General features: G+C 33.3%; 2 protein-coding genes across 2 annotated transcripts; one reads left to right on the top strand and one right to left on the bottom strand.

Moving 5' to 3' along the window:
* On the bottom strand, positions 1 to 23,941 carry LOC105317851 (phosphatidylglycerophosphatase and protein-tyrosine phosphatase 1). Its single transcript, XM_011414619.4, has 4 exons — positions 23,740 to 23,941; positions 22,271 to 22,351; positions 21,594 to 21,785; positions 1 to 1,715 (listed from the first exon to the last, which is right to left on the bottom strand). Exons 1-4 carry the CDS (start codon positions 23,881 to 23,883, stop codon positions 1,578 to 1,580), a joined length of 555 nt encoding a protein of 184 aa, XP_011412921.3. The 5' UTR covers positions 23,884 to 23,941; the 3' UTR covers positions 1 to 1,577.
* A 153-nt stretch (positions 23,942 to 24,094) lies between these two features.
* Positions 24,095 to 27,161, top strand: LOC105317852 (electron transfer flavoprotein subunit beta). The gene is made up of 7 exons (XM_011414621.4): positions 24,095 to 24,252; positions 24,426 to 24,584; positions 25,231 to 25,389; positions 25,508 to 25,570; positions 25,925 to 26,083; positions 26,357 to 26,553; positions 26,924 to 27,161. Exons 1-6 carry the CDS (start codon positions 24,196 to 24,198, stop codon positions 26,525 to 26,527), a joined length of 768 nt encoding a protein of 255 aa, XP_011412923.3. The 5' UTR covers positions 24,095 to 24,195; the 3' UTR covers positions 26,528 to 26,553; positions 26,924 to 27,161.
* Positions 27,162 to 27,853: the final 692 nt, after the last annotated feature.

The raw sequence follows: 27,853 nt of genomic DNA, 5'->3' as shown, positions 1-27,853 counted from the left end.
TCAAATTGACAAGACATAGTTTAATAATTTTTCATATGCATGATATCATTTGACATTTAAATGATGCATATTTTATAGGAGTTAAATTTCGGACAAATGAAAAAGTGACAATCTAAATTTTCTCGTACTGCAAATAAAGACACCGACTATCATTTAGGAACTGCAAGTTTCGAATAATGTAGAAAGTAACTGCAAGTGATATATCACCAGATATTTATTTTAACAATTTTTAATCACAAAACAAGAACAAAAAACCCCACCGAATCAGTAAAAGTTTAAAAGATTTGAAAGGATAGAGTAGGTAACAAATTGCAAAATCAAGTAGTAAGTACACACATATCCATTACATTTTTCCATAGATTGATAATCGTTAACGCTCTAAATGAGGGTCCATTTTGCGTTTTGTCCGGTGTATTTTCGTCCTCAGTCAAGAGTATAGTTCATGTGCATCATATGTTACGGCCTTTTCCTCAAAGAAGCCCGATTTATTACTCAACCTCGACGAGAAGTGAATGCAGAGAAACTGAGTAATCATATTACTTAAATGTTAAACAAAAGTTTGACTTTAACCACATCACTGTGTCCAAAATATCTACTAAAAAAGATCAGACCCCAGTATCATGTAGTAATTTTAGATTAAGTCAAAATTAAAGTCTGTCAGAATCTCAGTGTTTATTATATAATGGCGATGGAAATTTGTAATTAACAACTTTATATCATGACACTTCAATTTTGTCACCGTTTATAATTATGAGGCATTACAAAACTGTACAATTTTTGACTTAAGTCTAATTAAGATTGCTTCTTGAGCCTGGGGCCTGGTTAACAAAGACTAAAATGGTTCCATTTTTATTCCTTATATAACAAACTTCTTTATCATTTACAAAAGACGGCTGTCTTGATGACTTCGACTCATGGAAAAATAAATCTTCAAATGAAAATCTTATAAAGGAACATTAAACGGACTATTCCTCCCCGACTAACATAGTGAATGTTGAATTTACCTGTTCTGTTCTTTTGAAAGGTATAAAATAGAAATTTTGTTAGTTAATATTTGATAAACATTTTATTGTATCAAGCTGCAAACAAAAACATGCATCAATATTCAAGTTCAATGTCAATAATAATCATTGTTTAAATGAAAGTCATTTTATGCAAAGGTAAACTAACATTTTACGTTTGTAATACAATGACAATTTTACTTGTAGTATGACCCATCGCTTTGAGAAAAAGCAAAATTACTTAGTTATCGACAAATCCTACATACAAAGCTGTTGTTGTTCGATATTTAAACACTGATAGGCTTGGCTAAAAAACAATCATATTTTGATCAATATATCTAGATTTCAGATTCTATTATTTCTTTGGTCTTCCAGAAGAGTGACAACTTCACTGTAAAACATAATCTTATTATTTCAAAATCTTATTGAGTCCGTTTCTAATTTCAGTCTTTTGGGTTAGCATGCACTAATATAAGCTAAACAATCCAGAGTGAAACACCATCAACAGACTTCATGAATATACACGGAAAATAATATATAATTTTATTATGTTTTGCCAAATTCAATTATGTTTCGTTATCCTCTATGTGATTTTCTGTGCTTCAGTGTGTCGTAATATAGATTTATTGAGTCTAGTTGTTTTTCTCGTAGCCATATATGCGGTCTTTTCGACTCAATGAATGCAACTGCTTCTTTGGGATCCCAGTTGTTCACCTAGAAAAAGAAGTCACGACTATTTACATTTGCAATTGATGTATGAAAGAATACCAAAAATATCAAATCAAAAAATATGCTTCTACAAAGTATTTTAGTTAATAAAACACTGCTATCGACATCAAAATGGCAAGTATTAAAAGTTTATCAAAAGAAATTGGTTGATTAATGAAGAAATCTTGGTATATTGACCTTCAGCATGGCCGGCGACGGGATTTTAACTCTTGCTAAAAAACGTCCAAGAAAAGAAATCTATTGCATGACTATGATTGATTACATTCTGGGTTAAAGGAAAGGGTTTTTTCAATGTCACATGTAGTGTACGACTGCAGTTTGCTATTAAAATTATATTCATAGCACATTCTTATTTTGGCAGTTGTGCATCACAACTGGAAACAAGAGGCCCATGGGCCACATCGCTCACCTGAGCAACATACGACATAATAAGATCAGCTACATGAAGTCATATCCAAAATATTAGTAAATGAATGAGTAAAACAGATCCTGTATTAAAAGATTTTCAAAATTTTCTACAGATTTTCTTTTGTTGAGCCTCTTTTGTAACTAGATGATTTCATGGTTATATCAAATATTGAGCATTGCCATTCTCAAAAAGACCTTAAACAACTGTTCATATTAATATTAAACCTACATCAAACTTTGAACCCCTTGTGGGGCCCAAGAATTATCCAGGGCCACAGTCAAAACAACTGAGAATCAACAAATATCAGTATGCTTGCATATTAGTAATACTATATACTATATATTTTTGAGAATGATCGAATTTATTTCCTATGTAAAAATTTGGCCACCTCCCCCCAACCAATTTTAGTCCCATCCTTTTTATTTGCTTTTCAAAGATTTTTTCTACATATAAATTACACAACCAGAGGATGCTTTCACTCAGGTAATAGTTACTTAATTGATTTTTAAAAATAAGATACTCTTTATATTCCTATGTAAAAAGTCGACTCCATGGTGGCCAAACCCTACCCCCGTGGATCATGGTTTGACCAAACTTGAATCGACACTGGTTTTTTAGATGAAGATTTTTTTTAAAAATTCTCTATAATTATATTCCTATGTAAACATTCGACCTCCCCCCCCCCCCATTGTGGCTTCACCCTGCCCCCAAGGGTCATGATTTTCACAACTTTGAATCTACACTACCTGAAGATGCTTCCACTCAAGTTCTTGCCAACTGGTTTTCGAGAAAAAGATTTTTCTCTATATATTTCTATGTTAGAATTCTATCTCCCGTTGTGGTCCCACCGTACCCCTGGGGATAATGGTTTGAACAAACTTGAATCCAAACTACCTAAGTATGCTTCCACATAAGTTTCAGCTTTTCTGGCCAACTAGTTTTTGAGGATAAGATTTTCTCTATATATTTTATGTAAAAATTCAATCCCCCATTGTGGCCCCATCGTCCCCCCGGGGATCATGGTTTGAACAAACTTGAATCTACACTACCTTAGGATGCTTCCACACAAATTACAGCTTTTCTGGCCAACTGGTCTTCAGAAGAAAATTTTTAAAGGTTTTTCTCTATATATTTCTATTTAAAAATTCGATACCCCATTGTGGCCCCATCGTCCCCCTTGGCATCATGGTTTGAACAAACTTGAATCTACACTACCTAAGAATGCTTTCAAACAAGTTACAGCTTATCTGGCCAATTGGTTTTTAAGAAGAAGATTTTTAAAGATTTACGCAATATATTCCTATGGAAATTTTTGACACCCCATTGAGGCCGAACCATACCCCCCCCCCCCCCCCCCCAGCTTTCAGCTCAGGTAAGCTGAAAACAATCTGCATTTGTTATTTCCACAGAATCGGCGTGCTGAAAATGTTTAAATATAATTCATGACGCAAAATAATGAATTGGTTTCATAATATGAACATCAGACAATTTTTTGTATAATGTGTCATACTTCATCGTCAGACGCTTCTTCTATAAAAAACGATTGCATAAAACTAAGGCTGTGCACAATGACTAGTCAGACATTAGACCCTTGTAAAAGGCACATCATCTAGATTATAAATTACTTCCTTCTGAACCAGTTACGTCAATAAGTAAAACGGGTTTTAATTCTATACTAGTTTAAACCGCATGCCAAATATAAATTAATCACAAATCAAAAAATAAAAATTACATAACTGAACTTGTGCTCCCATATTTAGTAAGAAGTGGTTATCAGTAGAAGCTCAAGGTTAAAACGCATTATCAGATATCACGAGTTTCTTTTAATTCCTGTGCTTTTTATGTTACCAGCTCAGAAACGTTCTCTCAAATCATTATTTCTACAACAGAGGGTTACTTAGTTTAATGCAGTGTAGTGATAGTGTATCACAAAATGATCGTTCTTATCGTTCCCTAAAACGGCGGCGCACAATTATACTTGATATTTTACTGTCATAGCAAAGTCAGTGTCCGAAGAGAAAGTAGTTAGTTAACATGATCAAAAATTTATGTCCTTAGCATTTCGTTTCACTAATATGAGTGTCAATCAATTTTGCCATAGCCATTTTTCTGAACGTCATATCATTACTCAATTTGATAGGCATAATTTGGCAATAGTTTCAAACAATTTTAAATCAAAAATATTAATATTTTCCTTTATTTCTAAGAATTTTTTAGAATCTAATTCTGCTAAATTGAGGGCATGGCGCATGATCAAAATTATGTTATGACAACAATAAACCATAATGTAATATCTCTATAAATATTAAAATCCCCCCTTCACAACGTTGTGACCCCATCCTACTCCTGGGTATCATAATTTGAATAAACTTGAATCTACCCTACCTGAGGATGCTTCCTCGCAAGTTTAAGCTTTCCTGGCTGATAAGTTTCTGAGAAGATTTTAAAGATTAACACTATATTTCTATGTGAAAGGTCGACCCCAACCATTGTAGCTCAACTCTACCCCCGGGGTCATGATTATCAAAAATTTGTATCTACACTACATAAGGATGCTTCCAAACAAGTTTTAGCTTTCCTGGCTGATTAGATTCTGATAAGAAGATTTTTAAAGATTTACTCTTTATATTCTATGTAAAAGTATGACCTCCTTTGTGGTCCCACCTTACCCCCGGGGACCATGATTTGAACATACTTTAATCTACACTACCTGAGGATGCTTCCATACAAGTTTCAATTTTCCTGGCCAAATGGTTTTTGAGAAGAAGATTTTAAAAGATTTACACTGTCTAAATATTCTATGTAAAAATTCGATCCCCCCCCCCTTTATTTGTGGCTCCACCCTACTCCCGGGTTCATGATTTTCACAAATTTTTACCAACACTACATAAGGATGCTTCCACACAAGTGTCAACTTTCTTGGCTGATTGGTTTCTAAGAAGACTTTTAAAGATATTCTTTATATATTCTATATAAAACTAAGACCCCCAATTGTGGCCCCTCCCTACCCCCGGGGATCATAATTTGAACAAACTTGAATCTATCCTACCTGAGGATGCTTTCACACAAGTTTCATTTTTCCTGGCTGATTAGTTTCTGAGAAGAAGATTTTAAAAGATTTACACTATATATTTTTATGTAAAAGGTCGACCCCCATTGTGGCCCCACCCTACCCTTTGGGGTCATGATTTTCAAAGATTTGTATCTACACTACACAAGGATGCTTCCACACAAGTTTTAGCTTTCCTGGCTGATTGGTTTTTGAGAGGAAGATTTTATAAAGATTAACTCTATATATTCATGTACAAATTTTGACCCCCATTGTGGCCCCACCTTACCCCCGGGGATCATGATTTGAACAAACTTTAATTAACACTTCTGGCCAAATGTTTTCTAGCCAAATGGTTTTTGAGAAAAGATTTTTGAAAAATATCAACAAATTTTCAATAAATCCTAATTATCTCTCCTTGGAAGAGAGCGTGGCCCTTCATTTTCACAAAATTGAATCTCATTAACCTAACGATTCCTTGTGGTAATTTTGGTTGAAATTGGCCCTGTTGTTCTGGAGAAGAAGTCGAAAATGTAAAAAGTTTTCAGACAGACAGACAGACGGACGGACAATCGACGGACAAAAAGTGATCAGAAAAGCTCACTTGAGCTTTTAGCTCAGGTGAGATAAAAGGATTTATTACACATACTTGCTTTTCTTGTGAAAAAGGGCAGTCCTCATAATGAAGATATCTAGTCAGATGGGTATTTGTAAAATGAAATTTACCGTAATTACGTTAAGTGCTCAGCAAATGAAACCGTATGATTTGGAATTCAGTATACGTCTCAAACACAAATTCTACCATGATTAATTGCAGTGTCAAAGCTTTGGGAAACAAATTTATCGGTAATTTGATAATAAGGTCATACATATTGTCTCAATATACTTGTTCTAATGTAGTGGCGTATATATATTACACTTGTAAAACTTTTTTTAAAGCATTTTTTTTTCATTTGCGCAAAGTCTTTACTCTGAATGATAGTATGATGTTGTTAATTAAGCTTGAACCTTTTCCCAAAAATTAAAATTTAAAAAAAAGACAAGGAAATTTAAAACAAAAACATTTTACTCTATATAAAACATATAGATGAAAGGTATTTATACGATCTCCAATGGTAACATTTAAGGATCCATCAAATGTTATTATGCACAACAGACACGTTGACCTCTTTTAGATATTAAAATAGCAAGAACAAAAAATAGTAGGCTAAGATCGATTTATCATTAAGGAGGACTCGCACGCTCTGACATTTCCTTATTGGCACTTTTTAGGCCACGAAAAGTGTATGAATAGTTCGAATTTGAATTCGGTGGACGCAGGACAATCCTATTTAAGACACCTGGGATTTATAATTCGTTTTTAAGAATAAACTGACTTAATGACGTGAAAATGTCTGCATGTGCAAATAGAATACTTTCCGCCTCTCCTCAGTTCAGCATGATTTTTAATTAGGAAGGTATCATGAAGGTATGGACAAACTTACACCATCCATGAACTGAACATACATCAATACGAACATGAAAATATAGAACCATAGAATATGTCAAGCATGAACGTTGGGTAAAGTTTTTATGTGTTCTGTTTAAATTGTTGCAAAAGAAGAACAAGATATATAAGGTTTGAGGATAAAAATCGTATTAGTTTTCAAAAAAATTCGGATCATTTTAGAAGGGCACTGTCATTCATGACCCTAAATAAAGATTTTCTCTATAGGTTCTTAATTACAACCTGACCCCATGATGGTTCCAACATACCCCCCCCCCCCCACCCCGGGGACCATGATTTGAACAAACTTGAATCTTCAATACCTGAGGATGCTTCCACACAAATTGGATAAAGCTTTTAAAATAAGAAGATTTTTAAAGGTTTTCTATATATATTCCTATGTAACCCCCCCCCCCTCCACCCCCCCCCCCCCCCCCCCATTTGAACAGACTTGAATCTATACTACCTGATAATGCTTCTAAACAAGTTCCTAACCTGATGATGAAAACACTAAGACATTGATGGTGTCTCTATTAGACACATTTTTTATAGTTAAAGTAGAAAGTTTCAAGGTCATCATAATCATACATTAAGTTTTTCCTAAAATATTACGGAGCACAAAAGAGAATTTTCTACGATTCAATACAATTTCAATATATGGCCATATTGACCCCTCCCTGGAGTCTGAACACCTGGCCCAGGGACCATGAATTTTACAATTTAGGTAATCTTCTCAGCTTATTGTCAAGTAGAAAAGAAGATTTTTAAAATTAGAACCGATTTTTACAGTTTTTACCTAAAATACATGTATGAGCCCTGTGGTGGGGGTCATGTATTTCACAATTTATCTTTTCCCGTCCCTTTAAATGCTATACATCAAATTTGGTCAAGACAACCCTAGCAGTTTCAGAGAAGAAACTGAAAATATTTTAATGTTAATGCACGACGATGGACAAAAACGGATCGCAAAAGATGATTCAGGTTACCTACATGTAAAAAAAAAAACCTTCTTAAGGTGAGCTAAAATGAAACAAAAACTGTTAAGGTAGTCCTATACTCGGCACTAAATGGGCTCAATCATTAAATGCTTAGCTTTAAATGATAAATACACATTCTAGCAATACATATACACAAGACAATATGTATGTTTACATGCTAGTTTGTTTGTTATCACCTCTCAGACGGGTGTACCCCCTTGCCAAAATTATTGACAATTATGAAATTTGCCAGACGTCCGTTTTTCCTAAAAATAATTACCAATTTTGGGAAAATTAGAACTGAACATACAAAATAGAGTATAAATATTTATTTAAGCCATATCTCATTAATAATTTTGCGCAAATTTTTGTAAGTAAGTACACTTTATGGACCTAATGTATCAAAATAGAATACAAAAAATGCAATGCTAGTATCGCGTTTGGTAGTTTTTTTTTACTATTTTATGGACTCAAACTTAAATTCATGGTGTTATTTTATAGATTGACATCTTAGAAAAAAGATTTGGTAAAATAAATTATATGTTGACGGATTACTTTTCACGCTATAATCTCTTAACCAAGTAGACCCTGACGAAAAAATCCGTAAAAATCACATTTTGCTACAGTTTTCTGCTTAGATCTGTCAACAATGTTAGATATCATTTAAACATTAATTAATTGACGATTGATTAAATTCGAAATAGCTTCTGTCTCTAAATTTAAACCAGTTTTAGTAAAAGAAAAAGAAAAATTTCGGGGGGGGGGGGGGTCAAAACAAAGAAGATATAAGCATACCTGAGATCCTGGTTAATAAGATTCTTCGTTTTTCATTTTACTTTAACAGAATCGAGTTTCTCAACATTAATCATTTCTATCTCTCATAGAATACATATATTACCGTTCTAATTGCTTATTATTCCCATTGTTTACAACAGCGATGTAGAGCAAAATCATTACCGGGTATCTAAAACGCTTTGTAAAAGTCGAACCAATATTGTAAAATCCGTATTATGACGTAGTGCGATACTCGGACTACTTTAAAGCATGAATATATTTAAACAAAACTTCAGATACAGTTTATTAAAATAATTGGTATACATTATACACTTTGTTTTGTTCAAGCTTAATAACCATACTATATGCACTTTATTCACAGTTTGCTGAGCTATGCTCTGCCGTCTTTTTTCAGCTTTTTTTTTCATTTGTGTTTTAGTTACCAAAGGCATACTGAGATTACATTTACGTCATACGTGTTGGTATAAAGTAAAAGACAAATATAGATATTGGAATTCTAGAGCAAATGGCTTACCAAAAACAATACAATGTATACAATTTTATTCTTTGCAGGTGCAAGGTCAAAAATCGAGGCCGCTATATTTTTATCATTTTGATTTTTTGCTGGTTTTGTTACAATTTACGTACTTTCATAAACTTTATATAGATTTGTTAACCAAAAATGGAATTTTCATAAAAAACATTTTACCTGACGTTTGCATCAAAACTATTTTATGACTCGTTAGTAAAAGAAACGGCTTCATTTTTTTACAAGTACAAATTGAACAGTAATAAAATGGTAATAATATCTACTCATCAGACACTATTTAGTACTAAGTCTTATATAAATTCTTTTTCATTTGGAAATGATGAATTAGATGCCTGGATAGAACATCATAGACTATTTAGAAAACCACTGAGCATTGCTATTAAGTTATTAACCGACACAATATCCCGTTAAGTTAACTCTTAAAAGAATATGTAATTTTCAAATCTTTCATTATTCACGTGGTTGTTAGTTTGAATTTCTCCTAAAAGTTAAGTAAGCTGAATGGATTTCTAGGCTTTATTTACCTCCTTGTGAAGAAAAGTTCTATATAAAGATATAGAAAAAAAAAACCAAATTAAAATCTACAATATTTGGATTTTTTCTTTACTAAACGGCCAAAAGTATCATGTGTCAAAGTTATTAAACGCAGATCTGATGGAGAATCTGTTGACCACCAAGCCTCCTTAACGTCAGTAAAATAAAATTTAAATGATGACAGGTTGAAATAACCATTAAAGACGTCATACGACATTCATGTATACTAAATTAAAGACAAAAGTTCATGGATTCAAAGAACCGTGCGATTCAAACCGAAAAATCTAATTTGGTTCTAAAAATAGAATGATTTGTGTGCTTTGAAAATATCTTCGACCTTCAATACTTTTTTATTGTGATAATGGTTGGGATTGGTCGATTTCATAGAGTGGCACCGTCTTCAGAGCTATTAGAATTATATATGAGAGGTCGCGGTTATAGGTCTTCCAGCTAGCACCATATCAGATTCCGGCAGACATTTGGAATAAGTTCCTATACATGAACGAATTTTGTGATTTTTGGACGATGTAACGATTGAAAGCGCAAAAAGCATCCGTCTAATTTTTTTCATTCCGACATTTTTATCAAAACAATGTCGGTATCGAACTTGGTGCCGTTTTCGATTTTTTTTTTCGAAAACAGACAAACACACAACCGAGTACTTCAAAACTTTATAATAATACATATTCAAAATACGTATGGTAGCAATCGTAGATCTTAAATATAAATAATTAATAAATATGAAATAACAATTAAGCATTTCAAAGGTTGATTCTCCAAATACCGCAAATGCACTTGTCATCTGATATCATGATGACAAATTACGGTATGTTATTGCGTTTTATTTATTTTTTTTAAATAATAAATGATGTCGTTTTACTTTGGTATTTGGACATAACCTTAAGGTCAGATGCCACGTTCCTCAATTTCTATTTAACTTCTTACTTTGTTACTGATTAACTACTACTTTGACAAGCTTCCTTGCAATTATAATTTTTTAAACTAATTTCGGTGAAAATCCGGATTATTTTTATTAGAACTCGAGGACATACAAAGAAGATGATCGAGGAACGTGTCGTCTGGCCCTAAGGCCTGCCTTTAAGCACATTATTATCCATGGGCCGGCTTTCCCTCAATATTGACATGACCTTACCTCTGGTCTTAATTTTGACATGGTCCCATATTTGTGCCAAATTATAAATTTCGCCTCTAAATATTTTTGGACTCAAACAATTTTTTAGTTAATAGTATACAAGTTTTTTTTTTAACGGAATCTCATTGATTTTTTTTAAAATCATGCCACATCAAACTAAACGGCTTGACCTCAGTGATAATTCTATCACAATAATTATGAATAGTAAATCTCCTGATTAAATTTTAGTTTGTTTCAGTCCAAACTTAAGCAACTATTTTTCTGCGCGTGCTTAATATGATTTGTATTCTATCTATTTTTTTTAAGGTCATTAGTCTTTTGTGTTGGTTTTAAAAGAAAAACAATGCCTTGTGGCAACGCACTTTGAAAAAATTACGCACTTTGAAAATTTTTTTCAAAGTGCGTTAAATTTAGGACCAAATCAACGCACTTTAAAAAAGTGTTTTAAGTTTGTTAAAGGGACCTAGTTTATCCACTTTGAAAAAATTTTCAAAGTGCGTTATTTTCAAAGTGCGTTGAATTTAGGACCAAATCAACGCACTTTGAAAAATTGTTCAAAGTGCGTTAAAATTTAGATCAAGTAAACCCATTTTAAAAAATTTTCAAAGTGAGTAATTTTTCAAAGTGCGTTGTTACAGTGTCTGCATTAGTCCTACGACAGATTGTGCTCAATTTATATTTGCTGTTGATTTTGTTCTCGTCATTGTTTTTTAATATCAACCAAACCGAAAGAAACGTTATTCTAATATAATTTTTCTCTTCTATAAAAGTAACGTCATATCCACCGGCAACCTAAAGAATCCAAAAGCTCTGAGAGAAATTCAACCAACCAGAAGTGTTTGTAATATTTATCAGCGATCAGGGTCTCGGGTCGCAACCAGATTTCAAGATCAATGCAACGTTGTTAACTACTTGAAAGTTAAGTAGAAATCATTAACCCCGACGGCAAGTGTTACATTAAAACTTTTAAATCAAAGATTTCTAAACCAGGCACGTAGCAATAAGGGGGGTGGGAGGGGGGCAGGGGGGCTTTTTCTTAAATTTACATACAAAAAATTGAATTAACATGGAGTTGGCAATACAATAGATTACAATTTACAGTTTACAATTCAAATCAAATACAAGATACGTTTGTAAAAGTTGTGTGGTATTTCTAGCAGAAAACCGAGTGGCATCCTACGAGCTGACTGCAACTTCACGGAAATTAAAGATAAAAAAAAATCACGCTTAAAACTTTCTTGGCGAAACAAGACAAACAAACGTGTTTTTTACATATAGTAAATACATTATGTTGGGTGCACACTCCGAACTTGGTTCAGTGTATTCATTTATCTTGGCATGAAAAATTACTAATTCTAAATTAATATGCAGTGTTACGACTCCCAAGCATATGCATACACAAAGAACTGAACTGAGCTGCAAATGATGAATTAATTAATAATACTTTATATAACTTCAATTTTTTTATTATTACAATGTATTAAATCGGTGAATAAAACTGTGTTTATGCTGATTCATGAAATTGAATCTGTTTCCTTGAGTATTGTACTTTGGATAATTGTAAGTGGGCTTATTTCATCTTTCAAACACTTATCGGTTTTCTCTCCTAGCAGAACTTTAATTCTAATATCAGCCTCCTCATTAATCAACTGCTAAACTGAGGTCAGATTTATCATCTGCACTGCTAATAACTACTTCCTTGACTCTAAATGACTGAATCGCTGCTCCATCTGATAACTTTATTCAGCATTGATCATAAAATATTCCTTATGTAGAGTAAGATTGATATGTTGGCTTTGTTTATTAGGAAACCTTAAAGCACTGACTTTTTTCCAATAATGAAGACAATTTTATTTTATTTACTTCTGGCACAATCGCGTGACCTTCATTCTGGTTAACATTTTAACAATAAAAAAAAACAACGTTCTATACTACAAGCTTATCTTTTAAAAAGATTGGTGAGCAAGCGCTGTAGCCATCATAAAACACAGAAGCAGATTTCTAAAACATTGATTTATATTTCTGAATCGATTGATTAAATAGGAAGGCATAGTGGTGTACTCAATCTAATTAAAATTAGATGTTTGATCCGCTCGCTTACTCGCTACACAAACGTTTGTGTAGCGAGTAAGCGAGCGGATCAAACATCTAATTTTAATTAGATTGAGGTGTGTGTGTAGCGAGTAAGCGAGCGGATCAACATCTAATTTTAATTAGATTGTGGTGTACTGGAATTGTACTGGAGTGGGGTCTCAATTTAGAACTGTGAATATGGCATAGCTCATTGACTGTGCCTTAATCATTATGTATCTATTGTAATTTCAATTTCGAAGTGTAAATTTTCAAGAACCATTGGTACTGTTTTGTAGCAATCGTATCTTCTCGGGCCTCTCCGTCAAGCTCGGAAAACATATCCGAAGTTGTTTTCCGAGCTTGAAGTTTAAGATAAAGCTAGTTATTTATTATAATATTGAAAATAACTTTGCATAATAAGACATTAGCTACTGTTACTTTTTGACATGTACAATAAAACACACAACTACACGTGAAAATGATAAAACGAAATTCAAATGGTACAGTTTATCTACAGTAGTACAGTATTCCCAGAATCCCCTATTATGGAGTCGAGCATGCGTATTCCAGTGAAAAAGACTAACGTAGTTGCTAGCGCTCGAGAGCGCTAGCAATTAACGAATTTTGGTTCAAACATTGAAGTTATATCTTTTTAATACTATTAGATTTCAGAAATGTTGTTCATTCAATGTCCGCTTCGTATGCGTTCATATTTGAAAGAACCTCACACAGGATCAATAATGATCAAAATCCAATCAATCAATGATCTAGACATATATTATCGACGGGATTTTTCAAATATACTTATAAGACAGTAAAAAGGTCATTTAGTTTGCTGTTTCATGTTTCTTGGACAAGAATCAATTTAAATCAATTTTAAAATCGAAAACACTTAATTTTGGGACTGGACAAAATTGCAAGCCAATCTAAGGCCAGACCAAGTCAATACTTCGTCAAGGCCATTGCCAGGGTTTTTCGTATGCCTTGCCTTTGGACTTTTAATTCTCGGGTTTTATTTCACATTAATCAGCAGTTTGTTATAAAGATATTACTTTATGGGTGTCTATTCATGGGTGTCATATTGTATGTATATATTGCATTACAGTAATTCAACCGCATGTACTTTTCACGTTCATACATTTGTTTTCTCATGGTATAAATGATAAATGATAATTGGTTTGTCTTTGCAATAATCTTGCCCCCTCATTTGCTGTAACTGCATTATTTGCAAGCATCTTTGGAATTTAAAATGTATTAAAAAAAAACTCTAATTAAATGGACAATTTGCACACCAGGTCCAACACAATAATTACTGACATTTTGACACTTAATGTGTCAACTATTTTAAAATGGTTTAAATGCAAAACACGTTGCATTTCTTAAGCATGAATAAACCTACTTTGTTACAAAAATGCTTTGACAGGTAATTTTTCAGCACAGACTTTCCAACTTTGGCTGTTCTTTAAAAAAAAAAAATGCGTCGTCCATACTGTAGTTCTAAGTGGGGAAGCTTTTTGTTTTGTATTAGGTATTGGTTAATTTTATCATGGAAGGGAGGTGGCAAGTTTTTTGTCAAGGAATGTCAGGAGCATAGTGGTAAATACATCTGATTTAATTCTATGATTGGTTTTTAAAATTACCAAAATTTCTGAGCATGCGATCAGCAAAAGGCCCTGATTACTCATGAGAAATGTTTAGACATTTCAAATCAAAATATGTACAACTAATATATCTTACCAAATAAATGAGCCATAGGCAATCTCAAAATTTATTTGACTGATGACTCTATTTGGCTTTTCATTGGTTATTTACCAGCCCATTCCCATACTTTTGATCTTATCTACATGTACCCTGTGATTTTTAGGTTTATCTTTCTACACATGCAATCAATACCATTAAGTTGGGGGATTGGGTGGGAGGGGTCAAATTGTCACTTTCCCTTCGAGTGACATTTTATCTTCGGAACCCACCCTAATTTTAAGCACAAATCTCTAGTGACGATTTGGACATAATCGCATTATTTGTCATGTACTAAGACAGAATTACTTATGCTCAAGTTTTATGTATCAGTCAATGAATAGACATACGTGCACCACTACCAAGAAAATAAATGTTATACATGTACTTATAGAATTTATACGATTTAAAAATCGCAATTCAAATTCAGGTGCTCCCCTTCTTAAACTTTTGAAATGTCTTTCGTGGGAAACTGTCACACGTCATCTAAAGACCCTGGTTGTATTAAACACAGGTTGTGTTTTTATTTGACAAACATAGGTAATCACAGATTACAAAGCTCCCCGAGATGAGGCATTACCTTTATGAGGAATCAAACCACCTTTATCACATTATATGAAAATCATAGTTAATGATCATAGATGTTATTGGAAACTATTTTGACACATTATCGTATATTATATGTTAAAAAATTGTATGATAATTTTTTGTTAATTTCATACGGTATTATAAAATACAATGTTTATCAATACAATGATATAAAATATGATATTGCATCCATTTATAAAGTTTAATTGATATAATTTATATCATATAATACAATATAATACTGTAATAAATAATATGATGCAATATGATATTGTACCAAATGTTATGATATTGTGTCGTGTTATACATTACATAATACAATATCATACTGTTTGATACAATATAGTATTATATGATACAATATCATATCACGTTAAACATCATAGTATTGTTACAAACGATATTATATCGTATAATAAAGTATGATATTGTATGATATGATATTGTATCATATTTGATATATAACATGATATTGTATCATATGATAAACAAAATTTGATACAACATTATATCATATGAAACAATATTATATGATTTTATTAAATATTGCAATATCATATGTTACAATTTCATGTGATAAAATAATACATAATACAATATCATATTATACTATATCGTATCATAATATACAATACTATACATAACAATATCATAATACAATATCATATTATAATGTACAAAAAACTGATATAATATCATATCGTATCATGTAACTTTTTGAAATATAATACATGTTAAAATATTGTTTCATTTTAAACAATTAGTGTATCATATCATACATTACAATATCATAGGAATCATTTTATATCATTTAACAACAAAAACATCTATCAAGTAGATTTGTGTAAGGTAGGAGGTTTTTTTTTTTTAGAAACCTTGATGATGTGATAATGGAGATCAGGCTCTGCATCTGAAGATACCTCTGCGATTCGATAGTTTAATACACTAAGCAAACTATTATCTATGGAACATGTGACGCCTCAAAAAACTAAACTTTACCAGCATCCAAAACCTAAGGCTCAGATTCAGCATTCAAACCTGTCATGTGCATCAGTATCATAAGACGCACCATCCATGCAAGTTTGGTGGAATTAGGAGCAGCATTTACTTAGATATATCTTCTAGCATCCTTGATAATGCAGATCAGGCTCTGCATCTGAAGCTACCTCTGCGATTCATTTATATTATAGTTAAATACACTATGCTAGTCAGAAAATAGTTCGATTATCTATTAAACATATGGCCTGTTTCAAAACACAAAACCTCATCCATCATCCGAAACCTATGGCTCAAAGTCAGCATTCGATCATGTCAGGTGTATCAGTCTCATAACATGCATCATCCATGCAAGTTAGGTGAAGTTATGACTAGTAATACCAAATATATATATATATAATCATTAGAGGGAACCTGATACAAAAAAACTTTAACCAGCTCTTAAAACCTTCACCCCCTCAGCATCCGAAACCCATGGCTCAGATTCAGCATCCATGCCTGTCAGGTGCATCAGTATCATAAGACGCACCATCCATGCAAGTTTGTTGTAGTTAGGATTAGTAATAATGTCACAATAGACATTATGCCAATGATATATTTTATTATAATTGGTTCTATATTTGTCTACTATATTTAATGTAAGAGTTATCGTTTATAGATCTAAGTTATCGTTCATTTATTTACGCTTTATTGGTCACTGGGTTGTTCCGTTCTCGATGTTACTATGTTTAGATTGGGATTCTCTTCGAACCTGTTTGGCAGGTTTACGTAGAAGCTTATGAGGGGTGTTGCCGGATGTCGCTATATTTAGTATCTAGAGTAGGAAAACTTGTTTGGTTAGTGATCTAGGGAACATGTAGCCTGTGTGGATTTTGTTGGCGCTGGCGTTGCGAGACCTGATTGCCTACATTTTTTGTATTTTTTGTATTTTTATTGCCACAACTCAGTAAGTGTAACTTTACGATATTTTTTGTCGGCGGATGAATTGTATTGTTATTTAGTACATAAATTGTCTGGTACGTATTTGATCATATTCACCTACAAGAACAAGAACGTATTACTGTGTGTATTATGATAATGTCGTTAATTTACTTGTTTTTAAAGCTATAGTAGCCATTAGTGGGTTTGCATAAAACTTATGTTTGAAATGATTTATTAGAAAATTGTGTGTTAATTGTGGGTGACCAATTTTATAATTCTTAAGTTATTGTTAACCTGAGGGGACGGGGTGGATTTTGGTGGAGCGTGGTGGATCGTGGTGGAACGTGGTGGAAAGTGGTGGAACGTGGTAGAAAGACGCACGAGATTATGGAGGCCCGTTGAGAACTATGATTATAATTTCTTTGTACATATGTAGATAAATTTATTGTTTATTTTTTTCATATTGTTGTTGTTTATTGGAAAACAAGAGTCATCCATATGATTTCATAAGGGGTAAATGTTTAAAGAACCCATCACAACAGGTCAGTTGTGACAAATAATTTAGATTATATCATCAGAGGGCACCTGCAACAAAAACTTTAACCAGCTCTAAAAACCTTAACAACCTCCAGCATCCGAAACCTATGGCTCAGATTCAGCTTTCAAGCCTGTCTGGTGCATCAGTATCATAAGACGCACCATCCATGCAAGTTTGGGAAAGTTAGGACCAGTATTAACTTAGAAATTGTTATCAAAGGGCGCCTTCACCAAAACTTTAACCTGCTCCAAATACCTTAACCTCCTCCAGCATTTTCAATTCAGGGCCCAGATTAAGCATCCAAGTCTTTCAAGTCTATTAGTGGGTCGAGATGCACCATCCATGCAAGTTTGATGAAGATAAGATAAGTAATAACTTAGGTACAGGACATGTAACAAAAACTTAATTTAACCAGGTCCGGAGGTCCGGACACCGACGCCGGGGGTATAGCATAAACTCCCCCCGACTTCGTCTCAGTGAGCTAAAAACCCATTTTTTACGCTTTTTAATTCTTTCCAGTTTGGATTTATTTTCCTTAATTAATTAGGAAAAGATCGCGTCTTCATGAAGAGTACGACCTCGCCAACACAGGGATATAGACCATTGCATAAAATGGAATGCACTAGATCTTTTGTATATATGTAATGTCGATTTCTTTCTTCAAACTTCCGTTTTCCATCTTTGAATAAAATCAGACGGATAGGATGAGGTAACTACGAGGAAACTGTAAATAATCACGCTACAATACCGCTCGATAATCCGTCAGTGATGAATACCAACAGCCGAATCTGACCTTTATGAATACTACAAAAAACGAACTCAGCCTTGTGTGCTGGTATCCGTGAGCTTGAAGTGATAATCTGACGACAAGCGAAAGGTGAAATGATATAACGATATCAAAAGCTTGCAAACCCTAAACCCTTAAACTATTATTGATCTATACTCTGTCCCTAGATATTTATGCAGCACATTTTCTATTTATAAATACAGTGTACCTCAGGGTTTAGACGATGTTCATTGAATGTTATATAAAAAAAAAAATCCCATGATTTCTCCTTTGAACCGCCCTCTCTAGCTTGTCATGTTTCAAAAATAGGCTAAAAATAATCCAGATGATTACGTAAAAAAAGTGTGCGAGGTGTCCCAAGTACTTTTGAATGAACAAAATATGTCAAAATTTCCCATTATAAATCTGTGTAAAAAAATTAGTATCTCGGGGTAAAAATAAATAAGTGTCAATGAAGAAATTTTGTTTAAACAAGAGGCCCACAGGCCTTGACGGTCACCTGAGTACAATAGGTTGTAGATTTTGTATGGTCTACTGTCTTAGACGGTAGCATTTGTGAGCATTGTGTTTTGTGAACATGGATTTTAAGCAAAAGTTGATTTTGATTTAAGACAGTGTTGAAAAATTGATTGGGTAAATTTGTTAAAACCAAGGAATTCTAAATGTGCAGTTATAACACATGAAGTACATACATGCAACTTGGCAAGCGGTGTCGAGCACTTGCTCTGGTGAACATGTTTAAAAGGTCTAAAAGCCCATATTAAGGTATCGTGTCAGCCATTGAAAAAATTGGGTATTTATTGTGCATAAAAATGTGCGGTTGTTTTGGTCTGATCAACTTTTTTTAACGTAAATTTTGTGGGGAAAATAGTATTACTAAAATGTTCATGCAAATTACATTAATGGTATTGTGTCTTGACTTGGGTGCGATTGTATTTCAACACAGTCACCACCCCTGTAAAGTCAAGCGGTTTGTTTTAACTATGTGAATTAACTCATTTCTTTCATTGAAATTCCTGAGCAGAAGATATAAATAAGAAAAATATATATCCCACCCCCTCCCAGCCACAACCCTTGCCTAACATGTAGGTAACATGCATTGCCAATATTATTATAAATGACAGCTTAATTTTTTTTCTAAATATGCAGTCAGTTTTTATTCTGTGTCAGTAGACATTTTTTAAACATTCTAGTATATACATTAACACTAAATGACCATTCGGCCACACCCTGCAATAAGAATCCCTACCCTATACAATACATGTATATGAGTGTTTTGGCCCCACCCTAAATTTAAATCCCTACATTGCGGGACATGAAATTTAAAATTTTGATAGATGGCTTTCTTTTCTTTCTTTAAAGCAGTCAGTTTTTATTCAGTATCAGCAGAAATAAAGATGACAACTTTTTAAAACATTAATGCATTAACATTATATGAACATTTTGGCCCCACCCTAGATTCAGAAACCCTACCTCATGGGACATGAAATTTATAATTTTGGAACAGGGCTTCCTGGTCTAAAAAATCAAGAATTCCGTTTTCCTTACAGGTGTGTGAGAGTAGAGAATATCATTTTTAAACATTATATGCATTAACATTATACATCCATTCTGGCCCCACCCTAAGTCAAAACCATACTCCAGGGGACATGAAATTTACAATTTTAGTAGAGGACTTCCTATTACCCCTAGTAAGTAGTGTTAACATAATTATGAAGTCAGTTTTTCTAACAGACGTGTGATAATAGAAAAAAAGATTTTAAACACTATATACATTATCACTATATGGTCATATTGCCCCCCCCCCCCCCACCCCTACAGCCGGAACCCCTGACACAGGGGCCATGAATTCACAATTTAGGTAGAGCAGGTCGTGGACATCATAACCATCCAATCATTTTTCCCCACATGTGTGGGAGTAAAGAGGAAAGCATTCTAAGATTTAATACATTTTTACTATTTGGCCATATTGGCCCCACCCTAGAGCCTGAACCCCTGAACCAGAGGTCATGAATTTCACAATTTAGGTAGAAGGCTTCATGGACATCATAACCATGCATTTAGTTTTTTAACAAATATATATGATAGTAGAGAAGAAGATTTTCTAAGATTTAATACATTTTTACTATTTGGCCATATTGGCCCCACCCTAGAGCCTGAACCCCTGACCCAGGGGTCATGAATTTCACAATTTAGGTAGAAGGCTTCATGAACATCATAATCATGCATTTAGTTTTTAAAAAATATATATGGTAGTAGAGAAGAAGATTTTCTAAGATTTAATACATTTTTACTATATGGCCATATTGCCACACCCTAGAGCCAGAACCCCTGACCCAGGGGCCATAAATTTCACAATTTTGGTAGACGGCTTCATGGACATCATAACCATGCAACCAGTTTTTTCCTCACATGCGTGGGAGTAGAGAAGAAGATTTTTGAAAATTTGGCTTTTTTTGCATATTTGGCCCCGCCCGTGGCACCCCAGGGGAGGTAGAGCCATGAATTTCACAATTTAGATTCTTCTTACCATAGAGATGCTTCACACCAAAAATGGTAACGATTGGCCTGGTAGTTTTCAAGAAGAAGTTAAAAATGTAAAATTGTTAACGCACGACGCACGTCGCACGACGCACGACGCACAACGCACGACGACGGACGAAGACCAATGGCAATAGGTGACCTGAGTGACTCAGGTGACCTAAAAAGGTGACGGAACAATAAGTTGGGACAAACTATAGTAAAAAATGAACTTACATGCATAATATAAGATTACGATATTATATACCATGCGGTTGAGAAAAAGAGGGGGGGGGGGGGGTACAGGGATATGCAGGACCCAACCCCTCCCCAATTTTAGTTGGGTTTCTTTTGCAACGTTTTTTTTTAATAAATTACATGTCCAGGGAAAATATTTGAAACCAACTTAACCACCTCCCCCAATTTTTAGGGGCGGAATAATTAAATAAGACTTCAAGTTCAGATCTGCGGTAGCCCATCCATTTATAAAACCTCATTAAGTAACATTTACGCCTTGATTGTTGCTTATATAATAATAATACCAGATCCTGTTATTTGATGATGAGAGATCTTACAATACATAACGGACTAAAATATGTTTTGCCTTCTCGTAATTATTAGAAGTGCTGTTCTATCCCTATTTTGCTAAATTTCATTATATTATAATTGTTGCTTATTTGTAACTAAACCCTGTGAAAATATATGCATTGAACGAACCAGTCAATACTTACGCGACTATATGTGCTGAACTACTTGTACTAGTTTACTTGCCTTCATTAAGTAACAGGCCACGATTGTTGCACTGCGCGTGCGTCCCGCTTTACAATGAACATACACGCTGTTTTGTTGTCGTCTGTATTTCAATATAAAAGCCACTCCTTTTTCTATGAATTCTGGAGAGGGAGATGCAATAAAGTCAGGGGTTGGTAACTTCAGCTGTTCCACGCCCAAAGATTTCCATTCCTAGGTGGAATGAATGTTTAATGAATGTTTAAACTTTTTTATTTCTAGACAAAATCAAAAGAGGCTCATACAAAAGTATGAAAGTTTTAAACTAACCGTATGGGTGGTGTGCTTTAAAAACCTAATTATAATGAAGAGTTAAACTAAGACTAACTTGCAAGTTAACATTATCGTGGTTTTTGGATAATAATGATAACTGAAGGTACTAAACCAAACGATAAAAATAATTCAATTATTTATTTGTTCATTGTATCCCTGAACTGCAGATAAAATTTTAATGTACGCACATACTAATAACATAACTAAATCAAAGTATATATATATATATATATATATATATATATATATATTTATATATATATATATATATATATATATTCTGCAATGATTTCTAAATAAGCTCAGTATGATTGAAGATCCGGTTATTAAACAAAGTTCGATAACTCTTGTAATATTTTTTCCGTGAACAAAAGCGCCGTACTTACCTCCGTTGAATTTGTAATTCCCTCCGTTTCAAAATCTTCTGTCAAGGAAACGATTCCACGAACATTCTCTTCTTCAACTAACTGTCGAAAAAAGGTACCATCATTTGGATTCTTTATTAATAATATATAGAGGAGAATTCAAAGTCTTTGAATTCCCCTCAATATATTATTTATAAAATATATCTATTTCAGATACACGGTTAGAAGAAGTTCGAAATTCAGTTAATACTGGTAGCAATTCTTTAGAGAAAATAAAGTGGATGCTTATTCCTTGGGGTTTTTTCTTCTTCTTCTTCTTCTTAGGCATTTCAATAATCATTCATTCAGTTGGTGACTCTATGGTCACAATCTATGGCTAATAATAATTGTCATTATTAAATTTTTCATACTCTCCAACTAAAACGAACCTGACCCAATGATCGTTCTTCAAAATATAAATAAAGGTTTTGAGAGTTGTACAATGATTTATATTTTTTTCAATCATAGTTTATTGCCAACCAAGATTAAATTATGGTTTGCAACTGTTAGATACATGTATACTATTAGCTTAAGAATATATAAAAAATCTGATTTTTTATTTAAAATCAGATTGAGGAATGTATCTATGATCTACAAAAAAAAGTATGAAATTGTAAATGAAATTGTGAAAAGTTTCACAGAAAATTGTGCATTTCTGATGAAAACTGTCGTTTATCTACGTTTTTCAAATGCAAAACTAGCTATGCATGATTTTACCAAAATCTTCAAACAAATTCTATCTAATCTAAATCTGCAGATATGAATCTACATTTACCAATTTTCTGGTTCTCTCTGTTACAAATCATACATGTACCTACTTTTACTCCTTTCAAACTAATCAACATATAATCTATTATAATGCTACTTAACAGATTTATGTTTTTGTACTTTATTGTTCTCAATTTGGTACAATCTCGTGAGTTGTTCGAGTTTGTGTATAAACCTTTTGTATACTATAGTAGGTATGCGATAAGATATGCCTAAATGCTTAAATGAAAACCTTAAAATCAAAATATTTAATATCCAAAAACTTAGTTAATTTGAATTTTGTTTCTAATGTACATGCATGAGGAAAGTGCACTGTACATAGATATATTTACGGTGTAGTACTTGCCACTGCTGGTACCCTTTCCTCCAGTCATTGCTAACAAGCATAGGCGTCAGCAGTTTTATTATTTTGTTGTAAATTAATGATAAACAGACAAATCCTACTAATGAGCTTTCAGCGAAGCTGAAAATTTTTAAATAAATCGGATTCTGCCTGTTTCTTTCTGTTTGCCTGTTTCTGTCTATTCACAACTAATTCTTAAAATTGCAGACTCCTAAGCTAATTACTTTTGACTTGGCGTACATGCATATAAACGGGTAAATGTCGTAAACCGATGCTCTTCCTTATATATAAATATGTAAAATAGATAAATAAAATACATTAATAATATATTTCAACTTACTATTTTATTCCAACTTCGTAAAGGAAGTGCACCAAGAAGGACGGTTTCATCGATCCGATCATACCATCGTCTGCTTGAGACATAGGTCATTAAAACATTGTAACCCAAAGTAGGGTAAAACAAAACTTTTGTTAACAGCGACATTTTTTAAATAAAGAGAAAGTCCATGCGGGTCGAAAACGAAAGAAGATCTTTTATGAATGAAGGTAAAAATAGTCAAAGGGATAGTTTATTATTTGTTGAATAAAACAATTACTCTGTAACAAACTTTGATGTGATGTATATCAAATGAAAAAATTTTGCATGATTTATATAAAATAAACCATTTTTTCTTTGTAAAAAAATTAAAATACCGAATACACAGAGATATAAAAAGGACGACAGATAACTATCGCATGGTACTCCCTCAAGTCCAAAGGTGAACAACCGTGTCTAACAAAACAACCGAAACACACAATGTCAGGGTTTAGAATATTAGTTGGTTGCAAACGTGTAATTGATTATGCTGTCAAGGTAAGTGTTGCAAGATCTTCTTTTATTTTAATTCGCAATTTGGTTTGCAAATATACTCGATATGATAATTTTATTTCATTCCGAAATTCCTCGGGTTAAATTTTGTTCACTTTTACTTACGTAAATTTTTATAAACATGTTTTAAATTAACCTTTTTGGTGTTCCCTTTGTAGGTCCGTGTTAAGCCAGATAAAACTGGAGTAGTGACTGAAGGGGTGAAACACAGCATGAATCCGTTCGACGAAATCGCTGTGGAAGAAGCAGTCAGAATGAAGGAGAAAAAGCTGGCCTCTGAAATTATTGCAGTGTCTTGTGGTCCTCAGCAATGTCAAGTAATAAACTAACATAATGTTCTACCCATTTGCACTGGTTAAACAATGAAACCATTGCAAACATTTCTGCTCCCTGCTTTAATTCTTTTTTGTATATAACCTTTTGGTGACAATGGTCCTTAAAGCATGTAAAAGGATGGAATGAGACAAGGATTCCTTAAAACACTTATAGACCTTTTAATTGATTCATGTATTCACTGCAACCAGTAAAATTATATTCAAAATGTCTCAAAGTGAGAATCAGGCTTGGTCTTCCAGAGGGTCACCATGCAGAACAATTCTGATTAGACTTCTCAATTTTTTTATAGGAGCATTTCTTTTTCATATCTCCCTCTTTTGCCTTTGTCACAATTTTGCTTTTTTTTTATCAGTTGGTTTATTCTGTTTATAGTACTATTGATTGTGTATGTGTCTAACATTCTATCAAGATGTTTTACTTTATACTAAAGTGACCAAAGTTTGAAGGGCATACATGTATATCTGAATCTGGAAAAGTAATATGTTCAAGATATTTTTTCTGAGGGGCCTAGTGCAAATTACTATGTTTATAAAATATGTTAAAGATTATTCTCCTTGGTACCTATTGCAATTGTTCAATATATATAAAAAGGTATTGTAAGTTTTGAAATATTCATTTCCATTTTAGGAGACTTTAAGAACAGCTCTTGCCATGGGTGTGGACAGGGCTATTCATGTGATTACAGAACCAAAGGAATACGAATCAATGCAGCCCATTCATGTCTCTAAAATCCTCTCAAAGATAGCCACAGAGGAGAAGGCAGATCTCGTGATAGTGGGCAAACAGGTGAGAGAGTCTCTGATTTACTATGTATGCAAAATAGGCAAATAAAATAGTAGGTTCTCAAATTCATGAATTGTATTGTGGCAGCTAGTACAAAAGTATTTATGAAATACAATTTCAGGCCATTGATGATGACTGTAACCAGACAGGACAAATGACGGCATCTCTATTGGACTGGCCTCAGGTAAAGAGCTTCAATCATTTTGGTATTTTGTACTTTGTAATAACCTGTACATGTAGTATTATTGTTGGTCAATAAACCCTTTCATTTATACTTGTAATACATGCAAGGTAAATTACGTGGTTTTATAAATGTAAATGTTTAAAACTGTTCATTAATTGCAATTAGAAATACATGTTTTGGACTCATGATTAAAAGTTAAGTTTTCTCATTTTTACTTACAGAGTGCATGTATTAGAATTATTTCATTGCATGATTGTACCGATATGTGTTTTATGTATATTTATTCCAGTTAATATATATTCATGAGCATGTGCAGAGAAGTGTTACTGTTTATAATGTTTATCATATCCACAGGCAACCTTTGCGTCTAAAATAGAGAAATCAAATGGAGATCTATCAGTCATGAGGGAAATTGATGGTGGACTGGAAACAATAAAAGTGAAAGTACCAGCTGTACTTACTTCTGATTTACGACTAAATGAACCTAGATATGCAACACTGCCTAATATTATGGTAGGTTTTTAATCTACAATACCGATTAGACCCAATTTAACAGAAACCAACTAGACCCCAAATTAACCCTGGGTTTACACTCAGGGTCTGCTCGGGGTTTACTCGGGGTTTGCTAGAGCAGACCCAGAGTTTTTAATAATAATTTTCCATGTTTAATGATTAGTTTCTTTTTTCAGAATAACCAATTTGTGCAACCACAAGTGCTTTTTTTTAAAGTTTCATAAAGTAAATTTTACATATATCACATACATGTATACATATGTGATTTTTCAGAAAGCTAAGAAAAAGCCATTAGTCACAAAGAAACCATCAGATTATGGAGTGGACATCACACCCCGACATGAAGTTGTCAGTGTGGAAGATCCCCCTGTCAGACAGGCGGGACAGAAGGTAGAGTCTGTGGAGGAACTGGTCACGAAACTGAAGGAGGCGGGGCTCGTGTGATACTGTCCAGCAAATCAAATTCAAAGGTATTCAGAGCAGATTGTCTAGAATTTTAATTTAATAATTAAAATTATTTGTAGTTTAAGGGTCTAACCAGTCAAACAAGTGGTAATATTTTAAAAGCATTGATGCTCTAGTATATGTAGGATTAAAATATCACTGAAAAAATTGCAATTTTAGGGAGTAACTTAATTTTCTATAAATTTGTTGCAATACAAGTTCACAAATGTACCAGCCATATACATGTATAAACATTGGATTAATGTGTCAGTAGTCTGACTCTATGTCAAATGTGGGTAACAAACTAAATTTTGATTATATGTAATGTGGAATAAGATATTAAATGATTTAGACGAATGCAAGTGATTTTGGAAAATCATGTATTATTCATTTCAGGTAGAAAAGTGATGTAGAATGGAATAAGCAGGTTAATGGACCAATGATATTTAAATGGATATTTATACGATAATGTCACTGAAAAAATAATACACCAGTTCACTGAAGGTGCATGCATAATATCAAAACGGTCAAAATCAAGGCATTATGTGGCATTTATTTATGAGAAAAATTGAGTTAAATCAGAATGGGTGTACTTGTTATGAAAATTTTGATTGAATTAAAACTGAAATATAAATTTATTTTGTTTGTTATTTTGTCAAATGTAAATTTAGTGTATGTTATATGTATACCAATATTGGGGAATGATATTATACAATTATTTAATGCTTGAGCAGTCAGTAGACCAGAATATTTTTCCCGAGGTGCAGGGAACAGCTCAGTATGATCTATTGCCCGAGGCCAACAGCTCAGTATGATCTATTGCCCGAGGCCAACGGCCTCGGGCAATAGATCATACTGAGCTGTTCCCTGCACCAAGGGAAAAGATTCTGGTCTATTGACTGTTCAATCATTAAATAATTGTTTTCGGGGTTTACAATTTGCATATTGCAGATGGTTTTCGTGACATTATGCAATATACTCATATTTTTTTTTCATCTTTTACATGCACAAAACCTGTTGCATGCATTACAACATCTCAATTTAATATTAGTTTACACAAAGAAGGGGGAGTCTTCAACCCATTAGATTTTAAATGGTCTTTTACCTAATATAAAGCTTTAGATTATAATTATGATACTCCATCTTTGATAACATTGAATTTGGTTTCACTAAGTATTATAAACAGCGTCTATGTAAAGGAATATACATTCCCTGAGAACTATCGAAAGGATGTAACATTAAGATACCCGCGTTCTGAAATACGTTGCCGGTCCAATAGATCGCAGTCTATTGACCGGCGGTCTAATAGATCGCAGTCTATTGACC

Source organism: Magallana gigas, chromosome 2 (genome assembly GCF_963853765.1).
Source record: "Magallana gigas chromosome 2, xbMagGiga1.1, whole genome shotgun sequence".
In the NCBI taxonomy this organism is placed as follows: domain Eukaryota; kingdom Metazoa; phylum Mollusca; class Bivalvia; order Ostreida; family Ostreidae; genus Magallana; species Magallana gigas.
This window is presented reverse-complemented; position numbering and strand designations above follow the sequence as displayed.

Bases quoted from the DNA above. Each gene is read 5' to 3' on its own strand.
- LOC105317851 (XM_011414619.4), bottom strand. From the start codon at position 23,883: ATGTCGCTGTTAACAAAAGTTTTGTTTTACCCTACTTTGGGTTACAAT. The intron at 21,786-22,270 runs GTAAGTACGGCG...CATTCCACCTAG, and splicing joins GAATTACAAATTCAACGGAG to GAATGGAAATCTTTGGGCGT. The intron at 1,716-21,593 runs GCAAGTAAACTA...TTCTTTTTCTAG, and splicing joins TGGCCTGTTACTTAATGAAG to GTGAACAACTGGGATCCCAA.
- LOC105317852 (XM_011414621.4), top strand. From the start codon at position 24,196: ATGTCAGGGTTTAGAATATTAGTTGGTTGCAAACGTGTAATTGATTAT. The intron at 25,390-25,507 runs GTGAGAGAGTCT...ATACAATTTCAG, and splicing joins TCGTGATAGTGGGCAAACAG to GCCATTGATGATGACTGTAA. The intron at 25,571-25,924 runs GTAAAGAGCTTC...TCATATCCACAG, and splicing joins CTCTATTGGACTGGCCTCAG to GCAACCTTTGCGTCTAAAAT.